Source organism: Carcharodon carcharias, chromosome 8 (genome assembly GCF_017639515.1).
Source record: "Carcharodon carcharias isolate sCarCar2 chromosome 8, sCarCar2.pri, whole genome shotgun sequence".
Classification (NCBI taxonomy): domain Eukaryota; kingdom Metazoa; phylum Chordata; class Chondrichthyes; order Lamniformes; family Lamnidae; genus Carcharodon; species Carcharodon carcharias.
The window spans coordinates 160,019,455-160,034,270 of record NC_054474.1 but is presented as its reverse complement, the minus strand read 5'-3'; the positions used below and the strand labels follow the sequence as shown (position 1 = coordinate 160,034,270).

Below are 14,816 nucleotides of genomic sequence, written 5' to 3'. Positions count from 1 at the left end.
GGGGCACCCGCGGCGATTTGACCCTCCGGCCGCTGGGCGGCGCTGAGCTCGGCTGAAGGGCGAGTTTCGAGAGGGGGGGGCGGGGCGGGGGCAGGGACGGGGGCTCCTCCTTCGCTCGGGGCGGGGGGGGGGGGGGGGTGGTGGCAGAGCCGGTTTGTCGTTTTTTTTTAAAAGTCCTTCGTTGCGGGTCGCCTCCTCCCGCGTCCGCACTGAGACCGAGTCAAGTCAAGTCCAGTCAGTCAGTCAGTCAGTCAGTCAGACAAGAGTCCCGTCACCTCACCCCCTCACAGAGACGCTGCCCTGCGGTAACGGCTGAGTCGGGGGCGGGCGGCGGCGGCGGCGAGGGGGAGAGAGGGAGAGAGGAGGAGGAGGAGGAACACCACCATCACCACCACCATGGGGACCGTGTGAGCGGGATTTCTACACATCAAAGGGGTTGGGGGGGGGGTGGGTGGGGGGGGGGGGTTGGAGGAAGAAAGAGAAGAAAATCCGCGGGCCGGCGTCAGGAAATGTCCGGGAAGCTGGAGAAACAAGGTGGGCAAACAACGAGGGGCGGGAGGGGAGGGGAGGCTGAAGGTCATGCGGCCGCCAGCCAGAGTCTCGGCTGCCCTCCTCCCTGCTGCCAAACCCCCAGGCTTCCGAGCAGCCGTAGGCCTCGGCGAGGCGGGTTGCGGGTTCTCTCCGCGGCCGACGGCGGTCGAGCCCTGATTTACTTATTTATTTATCTAGGTAGTTTGTTTAAGCGCCTGCGATGATTTGGGAAGTGGCAGATGCCACCGGCAGCATTCTCCGCTCTCCCTTATTTGGTTCTGCGAGATGTTTAGAAGGGGGCAAGTCGACAAAAGGATGCCCGCCGCCGGGAAAGTCGGGCGGTAGCTTACGGGAACGTGCTGCTCATTTTAAAGAGGCTGCGAGGAGGCTTCAGCCCCGCTCACTCAGTTTGTTGTTTGTTTCTCCTGGACTCTGCCTTCATTATTTTTTTTTTCACGGCCCCCCCCCCCCCCCCGTCTGACTGAACCTGGGTTTATCTCCAGGAGGCGCCGGAGAGCAAGGGGCGGGGGTTAGGGGGATGGGTGATGGGTGTAGCCCTCACCTTCCCCCACCCCAAGCTCTTCACTTTACTAATATCCTTGTGGGTACTTCACTTGCTTTTTGCCACCCTGCAGACCATACTGCTGAGATCAGGAATCTACTGAATGGGGAACTGGGTCCAAACTTTCATCCTGAGGTCTTTGTAGATCTTCACTGTTTATGGGTGGTTGCTGTTGGTCCACTACCGTGCATGTATTTGAAGCTCAGCTGTGTGGATGGTGGGTTCAGTGACCTCTGATTTCAGTGTGAGCTTAGTGACCCCTGTGTCAACAACAATTTATTTATAAAGTGCCTTTGATGTAATAAAATGTCTCATGGTATTTGACAGGAGCATTAGCAAACAAAATTTGACACTAAGCCACATGAGATGTTAGGGCAGGTGACCAAAAGGCTTGGTCTGAGCTAAATTTTAAGGAGCGTTTTATTGAGAAATGAGTGGTGGTGAGGTTTAGGGAGGGATTTCTAAAGCTTAGGACCTTGGCAGCTGAAGAAGGCATGGCAATGATGGTGGAGTGATTTAAAATTGTGGATGCTTAAGAGTGCATAATTGGAGGATCACAGCGATCTCAGAGGATTGCAATGCTGGATGAGATTAGAGATGGGGAGGAGCGAGACTTTGGAGAAATTTGGAAACAAGAATGAGAATTTTATAATGGAGGTGTTGCTCGACCAGGAGCCACCGTAGGTCAGCAAGGACAGGGATGATAGATGAATGAGACTTGATGCAAGTAAAGACATTGTCATCCAAAACTCTGCTGCCTTTGAGTTGTGGAGGGTAGAATGTGGGAGGTCGGCCAGGTGTGTGTTGGAATAGTCTAGTCCAGAGGTAACAAAAGCATGAGTGAATGTTTCAGCAGCAGATAAGCTGAAACAGAGGTGGAGTTGGGCGATGTTACCAAGATGGAAATAGCTGGTGTTAGTGATGCACTGGATATGTCATTGAATTCTTTACCTGGTTGAATTGTAAACCATGACAGAGAACAAAAGGGGGCCATTTGGCCCATTATAATTGTCTTTTTTTGCACCTTGCCACTTCATGTCAACAGAAAAGATGTTCAAAATAAGCTATTTATTTGTGGGGTGGAATTAGTGAAGAGAAATAAATTAGCCTATTGAGTTGGTGGGGGCTAATATACTGCATGTTTGAGTATTGGTGAGGATTATCTTATGAGGAAAAGTTGGACATGTATCCATCGGAGTTTAGAAGAACGAGAGGTGATCTTATTGAAACATGTAAGATCCTGAGGGGACTTGACAGGATGGACGCTGAAAGGATGTTTCCCCTTGTGGGAGAGACTAGAACAAGGAGACACAGCTTAAAAGTAAGAGATTTTGCATTTAAGGTAGAGATGAGAGGACATTTTTTTCTGAGGATCGTGAGCCTTTGGAACTCTCTTTTCTGAGGAGATGGTGGCATCATGGTAATATAATTGGCCTAATATTCAAGAAGCAAAGGCTAATGTTCTGGGGACGTGAGTTCAAATCACACCATGGCAGCTGATGGAATTTAAATTCAATTAATAAATCTGGAATTAAAAGCTAGTCTCAATAACAGTGACCATGAAACCATTGTTGTAAAAACCCATCTGGTTCACTAATGTGCTTTAGGGAAGGAAATCTGCTCTCCTTACCTGGTCTGGCCTACACGTGACTCCAGTCCCACAGCAATGCCCTCTGAAATGGCTCAGCAAGTCACTCAGTTGAAGGGCAATTGGAGATGGACAACAAATGCTGGCCTTTCCAGTGAAGCCCAGATCCCTTGAAAGAATAAAAAAAAAAGTGGAGGCAGGGTCACTGAATATTTTTAAGGCAGTGGTAGATAGATTCTTGACTAACAAGGGAGTCTAAAGGTATTGGAGATAAGTAGAATGTGCAGTTGAGCACACAATCAGATCGGGCACAATTTTATTGAATGGTGGAGTAGGCTCAAGGGGCCAAATGGCCTACTCCTAATTTGTATGTTGATATGTAGTATAAGCTGTGAATGAATTTTGAATGAAAGGTTGCTGTTGTATTAATGGTTACATGATAAGTAGGGCAATAACAGGACACGATAAGTAGAATGGTTTTCTCTTTTTGGTGGGTGAGTGGAAGATTGAACAATTGCATGTTCCTTGTCTAGTGCTGTTGTTATGTTTCAAATAACGGTGAGAACGCTGAGCAGTCCTATGATTGTATTCAGTAGTGCCTTATATTTGAAATGTTCCAGAAGCAGATTGCTGAGGTCAGGCAGTTCAGATTTTGCATATGGTTTTACATAATTATTCAAGTTAAATTGAAGGCCACTATAATTAAGTGGTTAGGAAAATGTGGTTGCTGTGCCTACTGAAGGTAGTGTGACCAGTCCATTTCCATACTGTCAGGGGATTCTATTAAAGTGAATGTAACAGCTTAAAAAAAAGACCATGTCTCAACACTGATTTATAATGGAATGTAGAACTGAATTGAATCCATGACCATGTTGTTTTATGTTGGTGGAGGGGTGGGTGAATAATTTAAAATAGATACAGCCTTTATTTTCTGACTTCCTAAAAGTGAAAGCAGTCTTTCCATAGTTTTGATGGTCTGAATCTCTAAATTGCCTATATGCTTGAGATTTTTTGCTTTGTATGAGAATGTTTCGAATTTCTCACTTTCAGCAATGGTTGATGTATTTTTTCCCCCTGGGTTTTCAGTGCCCTGTGTTGAAATCCTGTAACTGAACAGAAGCTGCAGTCTTCTGTCTGCTTGAATTTGTTTGGTGCACTGCATTGATTTATTTTCTTTCTTGTCTTGTCGTAAAGTTGTGCATTGCAGTCTTAAATAGAAGACACACCCCGCCTAAGCATGGAAGTAAAGTTTGCCCAAGCATAAAGGCAGCAATTAAAATTGAATTTTTTATTTTTCCTTTTTTTTAGTGGGGTGAGGATGGGTGTTAAGTGTGGGGAGAGAAAAGAGAGAGGCATTGAATTTGGCTGCAGAATTAGCTGACTTAAAAAATAATCAAATGTCTGCAGCAGTTGTAGAATAATCATGTACTATATTGGCTGCTAAGTTTTTGTTTTAAGAAAAAGTCAGGTAGTAATATGAAAGGCAGGCATAGATAGAAAGTTGGCTGGCAAAACAGAGTTAGAGTAATTGTGTGCTGTTAGAAATGGAGAAGGATTTGGAAGTTGCATACCTATGGAGCCAGTGCTGGATGATTTTCAATTTTTAATATTTGTAGATGTTTGGCATTTGGAGTATAATCTAGAAATTTGCTGGTGATCTAAAAGTGGGAAGGGGGTTTGGTAAACAGTGATGAACGCAGTGAAATACTCAGGAAGATGCAGGTTAGCAGAATGGGTGAGTGGATGGCAAATGCATTTTAATGTATAATGTCCCAGACTTTTGAGGTAAACAAGAAGTGGGAGTATGAATTGATTAAAATTATGAGCAGTTAGATAAAACCATTCAATAAATAAATATGTGCAACTAAATTACTGTGTGCGTTTTTGATTAGGCCATCACAGAAAGGAGATTAAAGCCATGTAGAATACACAGCATTGATTCACCATGATGATGCTTGGGCTGGGAAAGTTGAGTGGAGATTTGTGATCCTGGATCCTTTTCCATTGGTGCAGAGAACATGAAGAGGACTTTTAATAGAAGTCTTTACAGTAAATAGGGAAGGACTATTTCCACTGGTTGGGCAAGATCATCGCAATGGTTCATCAGTTTAAGATCTTCATTGCGAGTGAGCACATTTATTTATGTAAAGCATTATTCCAGCATAGAATGCTTTGCCAAAGGGAGTGGTTGAGACAATAACCATTGCATCTTTAGAGGGAAAATTGTATATAGTATTTCAGCAGAGAGAGATACCATATTAGGGGGCCAGGGCAGTGGGATTAATTTTCATTTGCTGCAATAAAGAGCTGAAACAGATGTTATGGTCTGAAGGACCAGCTTCTGTGTTGTAAACTTCTATATAGGCAACCAACAAGGTGACATTATACTCTCGTTATTGCCTCAGTTCATTTCCTCTTAACACAGAATGCCTAACTGTGGCCATAATCTTGGAATGTATAATTCACCCCTGATCATAATTTAAATCTGATCTGAGCAAAATATTTTATTGCAAGCTAAGTTTGTTTGAGCTTTTGAGTTTACTTTGTTGCTGGAGGCCTCTCTGATTTCAGGGCAAGTCTGCAGACATTAATAGTTGGTTGATCGCTGAATTTACAAAAGGTTACTAAAACTGAACAGTCTGTGAAATTGTTGCTTTCTTCTGGAAATGCATTATCAAACCCATAAAATGTACCATGTTTTAGAATCCGACAGCTAGGACCTCAGGAGAGATGAAAAGTTTTTTTAATATTATTTGTTCATGGGTTATGGATGTTGCTGGCAAGGCCTGCATGTATTGCCCGTCCCTAATTGCACTTGAGAAGGTGTCCATCAGCTGTCATCTTGAGCGGATGCAGCCTATGTGGTGTAAGTATGCCCACAGTGCTATTAGGAAGGGAGTTTCAGGATTTTGACCCAGCAGCGATGAAGGAATGGTGATATATTTCCAAGTCAGTATGGTTATGTCAGGCTTGTGACAAGAACATTGACTGAAAGATTTCAAACTGCTGCCATTTTGTACCTTGATATGTTTTGGAAATATGCAGCAAAGTAGCTTTAAAAACTGTACCTATTGATTGTTGGCCATTGGAAGCATCCATTCCCATTTCTTGATTTTACAAAAATTGTATGATGAATATTTGGATTTATTTACAGATGTTTTTCTGTAATGCAGCACAGCTCTTTGGTCTTTGAATTTTTATAGTGTATTCCTAATATGTTCCAAGTTAGCTGAATGATTGCTTTATTGATAGAATTCTAATATTGACAAATTTGTATAAAATTTATACTCCCTAATCTGCCAGCAGTCTGCAGCTGTGCATTCCTAAGTTTGTGGAAACTGATATAGAGTTTCTCAGTGGGCGGTGTGGAGGTCGTCATAGGCTTGCTGTCATGCATGTCACACTAGGTATCCTCTTAGGAAATAGGGTCAGATGCATAAACCCAATATCCTTTGGGGGATGTCTTGCACTCCATGTAGAAATAAGGTATAAAGTCCCTTTGAATATGTAATGGCTCCAATAATGAAACTGCTGCAAGTTTGTGCTGAGTAAGAACTGGCAGTATAGGAATAGAATCATGGATGCACAGATAGCGGACATTTAGCCCGTCATGTCTGTGTCTACTCTTTGTTGGAGCAACCTAACACTAATCCCACTGCCCTAATTTTGCTCCATCATGCCCTATCTTTTCTCTCTTCAAATGTGCGGTTTGAGACACTTTGTGCATTTTCACGGATATGCTTTTTTCAATTTTATTAGTGCTTTATGCAATTGCATCCTTAGTTGAAAAATTTTTAACCTGAGTAACAGCTACATTGGTTTATTAGTGAAATGATATTGTGCAGATAACTTCAATGAATAATCATCTGGTTGTGTAGCTTTCTTAAAATAGTAGTTGGATTTTTTTTGTTAGACTTTTTTTGTTCTTTAGCTTCAGGGTCAATCTAAGGTGAAAATGCATTCTTTGATTTGAGATTTATCTTGTACTTTGGTTGTACTGCTGCACCCACACAAATGCCAGATTGGGAGAAAAATGGAATTCTGGCAACTGACTGAAATATTACAATAGAACCAGCTGAAAAGGCATGCTAGCAGACTGTCAAAGAAGCAGCTTATTTCTTAACTAGATATGTTTTTTGAGTGGTGGATGTGTTTGCATAAACTTCACCCAGATTTTAACATCTTGCCCTCCTGGAAATATTTGACTCTCTCATTTCAATTCTTGTTTTCTTGGTGCACTTTGAAGCTTTTGTGTTGTGGTGGGTGCGGTAGATGAATAAAAATGGAAATGCCCCTCACTGAGGAGGTCATGTGACTAACCATATTGGTTGACCTGTGTAAGTTGCACTGAGTAGATCGTGAATTCAGATTGGTTAGAAATTTCTGCACTGGTACATTAATTTACATGGAGACCAAGTTGACATTCTTACAGAGATAAAAACAAAAAATGCGGATGCTGGAAATCCAAAACAAAAACAGAATTACCTTCAACACTACTTTGTTCCTTTGTCTGTGACATCTTTTGATTATCTGCTCCTATCACTGCTTGCTTGTCCCTACAACCACACGCTCCCCCCTTCTCTCTCTCTCTTCTCCCCCCCACCCCCTTAAACCAGCTTATACTTCACCCCTCTTCTAACATTCAGTCAGTTCTGTTGAAGAGTCATGAGGACTCGAAACGTCAACTCTTTTCTTCTCCGCCGATGCTGCCAGACCTGCTGGGTTTTTCCAGGTAATTGTTTTTGTTTTGACATTCTTACCTCAGTTTAGAAATCGTGTGGTATGTGTGCTTGGGAAATCATGCTAAATTCACTTGGATTTTAATTTCATGTTACCATTGAGCATTTACATTTAGCAGATAATTGCCAAAAGTCCACATTCAAAATCAGTAAATTACTTTGAATAAATCTCTGTGTTCCCTTATAACAGAGTGACTGATACCTAATCTTCTCTGGTCAAACATACAATATTGTATATCTAAGTACCAGTGGAGGTGATCAAAAATTACTATCACTGAAGCCTGTTCAAAACTGGCAATCCATGCAGGGCACAGAATCTTGAATTGATGTTGCAGTTGACCCAATAACATTCCTTTCCGGCAGTGGTTCAAGTCCTATTACTACTTCACAATGTAAATGTTAATGCTCAGGTTCTTTCTTCCGTGTTCTTTCTTTGGTGTTTGATCCTCTTTAGCTAACAGTCAGCTGAATATTTCAAGTTAACAAAGCCACGATTGTTTCTGTTCCTGTCGTTTCCAACTAAACTTTACCTCAGTTGTCAAAATATTCATGACTTATTCATTTCCTTTATAGCATTGTCAGAATTTCCACTTCCTTCTTTAACTCAGAATTTCCGCTTTATTGAACTTTCCAAACTTCCCAATTTGCACTTCATGTTTCAGAATGTCATCTGCATCCTAATTTCTCATCACCTTGCTGTTCAAATGGCCTTTGCTTCAGTGCAAGATTGCCATGCTGGCCCAGATTCTAATGCAGCTTTAACACAGGCAAGAATTAATGGAGAATATCTCACCGTTTAGAGCAATATAGGAGTTTTCAACAAAATCACTAATTTCTTGGTAAAATTACTGTTGATGTTTCTTTCAGCTGTTCCTTGCTGATATTAAAATATTGGTTGATGATGTGTTTGAGGTATAGCTGCAGGGCTGTAATTTAATCTGCTACTTCCTGACAAGATGCTGAAGTAATGATTGTGTCACAGCACTTTACTGCATGCAATCTGGATGTGGGGATAATTTTTTATGAATTACTCAATTCCAAAATACAGCACAAACATGTAATTGCTCAGTTGTTTTGGACAGCTGTAACTTCTTTCTTACACCTCTTGTTTTCTTTCACTTTTGCACTTCTTTTAGGCTCTTGTCTCTTTTCTGTCCTTCCTTCAACCTGCTTTCTTCCCCCTTCCTCATCACCATTTTCTGTTGCTGGTACATCTTGTATATGAGTATAGCCTTACCTGTAGTACTTGCTTCATTTACTCTTTTACCATACACCAAATGGTTGAGTGGCATCTGGCGATTGCCCTGTTAACTTTTTTAAAGAAGTCCCAATCCCTTACTTCAGTATGTAAAGCTGCCATGTTACGCAACATGGAAGCATGTAGACCAGTTGCTTTCATTGCGATGAAAGGCCATCGACCTGAAACATTAAAACTTTCTCTCAGGTGATTCGTATTTCTAACATATTCCGTTTTTATTTCAGAATTCAAACACTTGCAATATTTAGCTTTTGTTTTGACAATAGATAATAAAAGCAAGAAAATACCGACTAGAGCTTTTGCTTCTGCTGACCATCCTGTGCCCCTCCCCTACCAACTTAGAAGTACATTATATGAAAATGTGGATGTCCAGTGAAGACCAGATCATAATTGGAATAGCTGCTATTGCCTGCTGACACCCACTTACCTGCTAACCTGTGATGGCAGCCCTTGTGAGGTGCTGCCCACAGACTCCAAGCCCAGTGTGAATGAAATCATATCTAAAGAAATACATTGAAAATATAATTAAAGATGTGTAATATGCTGTAGGGGGTGTTGAGCGTCTCAGCAGAAGATTGTGGTTTTGTCTTTAGACTGCCTATCACTGGAATCTGCCTACAATCACAATCATGAGTTCAGTCGATTTGTGAGAAGGATACGTGAAGCACAGAAAATGCTCCCTCAGGTGTTGGATGATATGCCTAGCTTGTTACGCTTTAATTGTTCGACTTTACAGCTAATTCTGAAGCAGTATTTAATTTTCTAGCCTCCTGCTTAGATGTGCTTGTGAAGGTTAGCCTTCAAAAAAGGAAAAAAAATGTTCAACCATTGAACTTAACTCAACTTTGTATCTTGACATTAGGAAATGGGAGGCAAAAATGGCCAGGATTAGAGTATAATTTGTTGTAGATCACGGTGTGTATATTGACCCAGCATGTAGGACAATAAAAAATCATGTTTTTCACATACTTGACATATAAGTCGATGCCCCTGGCCCCCCCTTTCAGCCACAACTATATTCTCATTAGTAGTTGGCCTCAATTTTTGACCCCACAAATGGATGTTTTACTCACCAGTGCCTTATAACTGGGTGTAAGGAATCAAGCAGGCATTACGGTCTGTGTTGTGAAGATGTGTTGTAGTTTAAGACACCCCCAGAAAGAACAGACCCCATATGACAATTGACAAAGATGTCGACCACCCATACCCACATTGAAAGCTTACTTTTATACTTGGCATATACATCAATCCCTGCTTTTGAAGGGATTTCTCGAGGCTTCAAATATCGACTTATATACCGACATTTACAGTATATATTTTCGCATTCCCCATCTGAAGGCATTGATTTCTTCTGGGGTGTGGTTCATTAGTGGGGATAATTATTTTAATTATTTTTCGGTATCTCACCAAGTTATTTATTCGTTCATTGGATGAGGGCGTTGTTGGCTAGAACAACATTTATTGCCCATCCCTAATTGCCCTTGATGAGTAACATGAGGTGGTGAGCTGCCGCCTTGAACCTTTGCAGTCCATATGTTGTAGGAACACCCACAGTGCTGTTAAGAAGGGAGTTCCAGGATTTTGACCCAGCAACAGTGAAGGAATGGCGATATAGTTCCAAGTCAGAATGGTGTGTGACTTGGAGGGGAACTTGCAAGTGATGGTGTGCATCTGTTGCCCTTATTCTTCTAAGTTGTAGGGGTCGCTGATTTAAAAGATGATGTCAAAGGAACCTTGGTGAGTTGCTGCAGTGCATCTTGTAGATGGTACATACTGCTGTCACTGTGCGTTGGTGGTGGAGGGAGTGAATGTTTAAGACGATGGATGGGGTGCCAATCAAGTGGGCTCCTTTGTCCTGGATAGTGTGAAGCTTCTTGAGTACTGGAGCTCCACTCATCTAGGCAAATGGAGAGTATTCCATCACACTCCTGACTTGTGCCTTGTAGATAGTCAATAGGCTTTGGGAAGTCAGGGGGTGAGTTACCCTCTGCAGAAGTCCCAGCCTGCTCTTGTAGCCACAATATTTATATGGCTGGTCCAGTTCAGTTTCTGGTCAATTGTAATCTCCCAGGATGTTGATGGTGGGATATTCAGGATGGTAATGCCATTGAATGTCATGGGGAGATGGTTAGATTCTCTTGTTGGAGCTGACTGTCACTTATGAGCCCAAACCTGAATATTGTCCATATCTTGCTGCATATGGACATGGGGCTGAGAAGTCGTGAATGGTGCTGAACATTGTACAATCATCAGCGAACATCTCCACTTCTAACCATATGATAGAGGGAATGTCATTGATGAAGCAGCTGAAGATGGTTGGACCTTGGACATTACCCTGAGGAATTCCTGCAGTGATGTCCCGGGTCTGAGATTGACTTCCAACAGCCACAACCATCTTCCTTTGTGCTAGGTATAACTCCAACCAGTGGAGAGTTTTTCCCGATTCCCATTGTCTTCAATTTTACCAGGGACCATTCACCTTGTACAAGCCTGGACAGTTAAGTATCAGCAAGCCACTGATGTGGGTACTTGTTCTAGCTTAAATCTGATCCTTCTGTAACCTATGTTTACATGTGTACTTCCAGTGGAAGTCATAGTATAATGATCAGGAAAAGGTGTCATTCAGAGTTTTTCCCATTCTTAGCTAGGGGACACCTAGACCAATTTTAACTTTGTTGTTTGAACCCTTTCTAGTGCCTCTTTAACAAAAATGCAGTGATCAAAACTCAACACTACTTTGCTCCAAATATGGTCTTGCCCAGTAGTAGTCTTGACGTTACTCCCTTGGATCCACAACTGGGACTATTGATGTACATGCTGTCTTTGGCAGTTACTTTGAAAATCTGCTTGGCAGAGTTAGAGTTAAATTCATGGATATGTCTTGGCCAGAAATAGATTCTGTTGCACCGTTGACTTGCTAAGTTGGAATGAGCATAGTCCTGTGACTTACTATAAATTCAGAAACATATAAAATGTTTCTGCAAATTGGAGGCTGGCGGTAATGTGCAGTAGGAATTTTTTTTTCTAAATCGGGAAGCCTGGGTGAAGGGTTGAGACCAGCAGTGCAGGACACAACTAAATAAAATAGAGCAGAAAGAAGAGCATGTAAAGCAAAACTATTGATTATGCACTGCCAGGAATGGGTTTCTTAAGCCGGTAGATGGTAGGTAGAAACACTGGGAGGTTTAAGGGATTGCGTAGTTTTGAAGTCCCGGTATAGAATCGGTTAGCAAAACTCTAGAAGTGAGATGGCAGTGATTTTCCTTGACATCAAGGTAGCATTTAACCAAGTGTGGCATCAAGGAGGCCTAGCAAAGCTGAAGTCAATGGGAGTCAAGGGGAAAGCTCTCCTCTGGTTAGAATCAGACCTAGCACAAAGGAAGATGGTTGTGGTTGTTGGAGGTCAACCATCTCAGTCCTGAGACATTGTTGCAGGAGTTCCTCTGGGTAGTGTCTGTTGTCCAATCATCTTTAGCTGCTTCAGCAATGACCTTCCCGCCATCATAAGGTCAGAAACTGGGATGCTCGCTGATGATTACTTAATATTCAGTATCATTTTATTGGAGTTTTTTTGAAGGAGTAACATGTGCAGTGGACAAAGGGGAGCCTGTAGGTGTACTGTGCGTGCATTTCCAGAAGATATTTGGCCAGGTGCCACATCAAAGGTTATTACAGTAAATAAAAACGTATGGTCTAGTGGGTAACATATTAACATGGATAGAAGATTGGCTGGCTGGCAGAAATCAGAGTATGCATAAATGGGTCTTTTTTTGATTGGCAGGACATGATGAATGGAGTCCCACAAGGGTCTGTACTGGGGCCTCAACTTTTTATGATTTACATGAATGACTTAGATGAGGGGAGTGAAGACATGATAGCTAATTTTGCAGATGAGACAAAGGTAGGTAGGAAAGTATATTGTGAAAAGAACATAAGGTTGCAGATGGATATAGATAATTTGGGCAAAGATCTGGCAAATGGAGTTTACTGTAGGAAAATGTGAAGTTATTCACTTTGGCAGGAGGAACAACAAAGCAGAGTATTGCTTAAATAGCGAACAGCTGTATAATGCTGAGGTACAGAGGGATCTAGGTGTTCTAGTACATGAGTTACAACAAGTTCAACATGCAGGTACAGCAAGTAATTAAGAAGGCTAATGGAATACTATCCTTTTTACAAGAGGATGTTATGCTTCAGTTATACAGGGCATTGGCGAGACCGCACCTCAAATAATCTGTGCAGTTTTGATCACTTTACTTAAGAAAGGATGTAAATGCATTGGAGGCGGTTCAAAGGAGGTTTACTAGATTGATACTTGGAATGAGTGGAGGAAAGGTTGGACAGACTGGGCTTGTTTCCATTGGAGTTTAGAAGAGTGAGTGGTGATTTGATGAAGTATACAAGATCCTGAACGGCCTTGACAAGGTGGACATCAAAAGGACATTTCCTCTTGTGGATGAGTCCAGAACTAGGGGGCACTGTTTTAAAATTAGGGGTCACCCTTTTAGGACAGAGGTGAGAAATTTTTTGAGGGTTGGAATTCTCTACATCAGAAGGTGGTGGAGGTGGGGTCATTGAATATTTTTAAGGCAGAGGTTGATAGATTCTTGTTAGGCAAGGGAATCAAAGGTTATCAGGGTTAGACGGGAATGTGAAAATTGAAACACAAGAAGGTTAGCCATGATCTTATTGAATGGCAGAGTAGGTTTGAGTGGCCGAATGGTCCACTCCTGTTCCTATTTCTTATGTTCATTTGCAATGACTCAGATATCAAAGTGGTCCGTGTCCATGTGCAGCAAGAGGTGGACAGCATTCGGGCTTGAGCTGACAAGTGGCAAGTAACATTTGTGCCACAGAAGTGCCAGGCAATGACCATCTCCAATGAGACAGAATCTAACCATCTTTCCATGACGTCCAATGGCATTGCCTTCACTGAAGTCCCCACCATCAACATCCTGGGTGTTACCATTGACCAGAAACTGAATGGAGCCAGCCATATAAATACTGTGGCTACAGGGCTCCAAGAGCACGTTAGAGGCTGGGAATTCTGCAGTGAATAACTCAACTCCTGACTCCCCAAAGCCTGTTCATCATCTACAAGGCATAAGTCAGGCATATGATGGAATACTCTCCATTTGCCTGGAAGAATGCATATTGAATGACATTAAAGAGGCTCGACACCATCCAAGATGAAGCAGCCCACCTGATTGGCACCGCATCCAACACCTTAAACATTTACTCCCTCCCACTGATGCACAGTGGCAACCATATACTCTGCGCTGCAGCAGCTCATCAAATCTCCTTTGACAGCACCTTCCAAACCTGCAATCTCTTCCACCTAGAAGGACAAAGACCACTGATGACTGGGAATATCACCATCTGCAAATTCCCCCCAAGTGTCTCACCATTCTGACTTGGAACTATATTGCCATTTCTTCACTGTCGCTGGGTCAAAACTCTGGAACTCCCTTCCTACCAACACCGTGGGTGTACCTATACCACACAGACTGTGGAGGTTCAAGAAGGCAGCTCACCATCACCACCTTGAGGGCAATTAGAATGGGCAACAAATGCTAGCCAGTGACGTCCACATCCCGTGACAGAATTAAAAAAAATAGAATCGGCCTCATTAGACTTGATTTTGATATGGCAAGGTTGCAATGAACAGGAGTGTGTAGGATGGCATATTTGAAGTTTGTAACAAAAACAAAAATTGCTGGAAAAACTCAGCAGGTCTGACAGCATTCTTGGCAAGGAAGACAGTTAACTTTCTGATGAGGAGTCCTATGGACTCAAAACGTTAACTCTGTCTTCCTTTCCACAGATGCCGTCAGACCTGCTGAGCTTTTCCAGCAATTTTTGTTTTTGTTTCAGATTTTCAGCATCTGCAGTATTTTGCTTTTATTTTATATTTGGAGTTTTGCTGGTGCAAGGGAGGAAAATTTAAAGGAATGTGGCAGCATTGACCAGAGACGAAGAAAGATGGGGGAGTGGGAGATTATTCATAAGTGAGCAAAAAAAATTACCTGTCACATGACCACTTAATTTTTTTGTATCCTGTCCCAAGAGTGTGAAGAGGTGCCAACATCCCTAAATGTAGGACCAACATCAGTGATGTATTTTAATTTTGAAGAGCTA

The 14,816-nt window shown here is 42.2% G+C and overlaps 1 protein-coding gene across 7 annotated transcripts in view; it reads left to right on the top strand.

Annotated features, from left to right (window-relative positions):
* Positions 1-465: 465 nt before the first annotated feature.
* The window catches only part of rapgef1b (Rap guanine nucleotide exchange factor (GEF) 1b), a 193,752-nt gene continuing 179,401 nt past the window's right edge, over positions 466-14,816 (top strand). For all 7 annotated transcript variants that reach the window (XM_041193425.1, XM_041193426.1, XM_041193421.1 and 4 more), the window contains exon 1: positions 466-534. In XM_041193425.1, the coding sequence (XP_041049359.1) occupies positions 510-534 (25 nt within the window). In that variant the 5' untranslated portion in view covers positions 466-509. The remainder of the gene's footprint in view (positions 535-14,816) is intronic.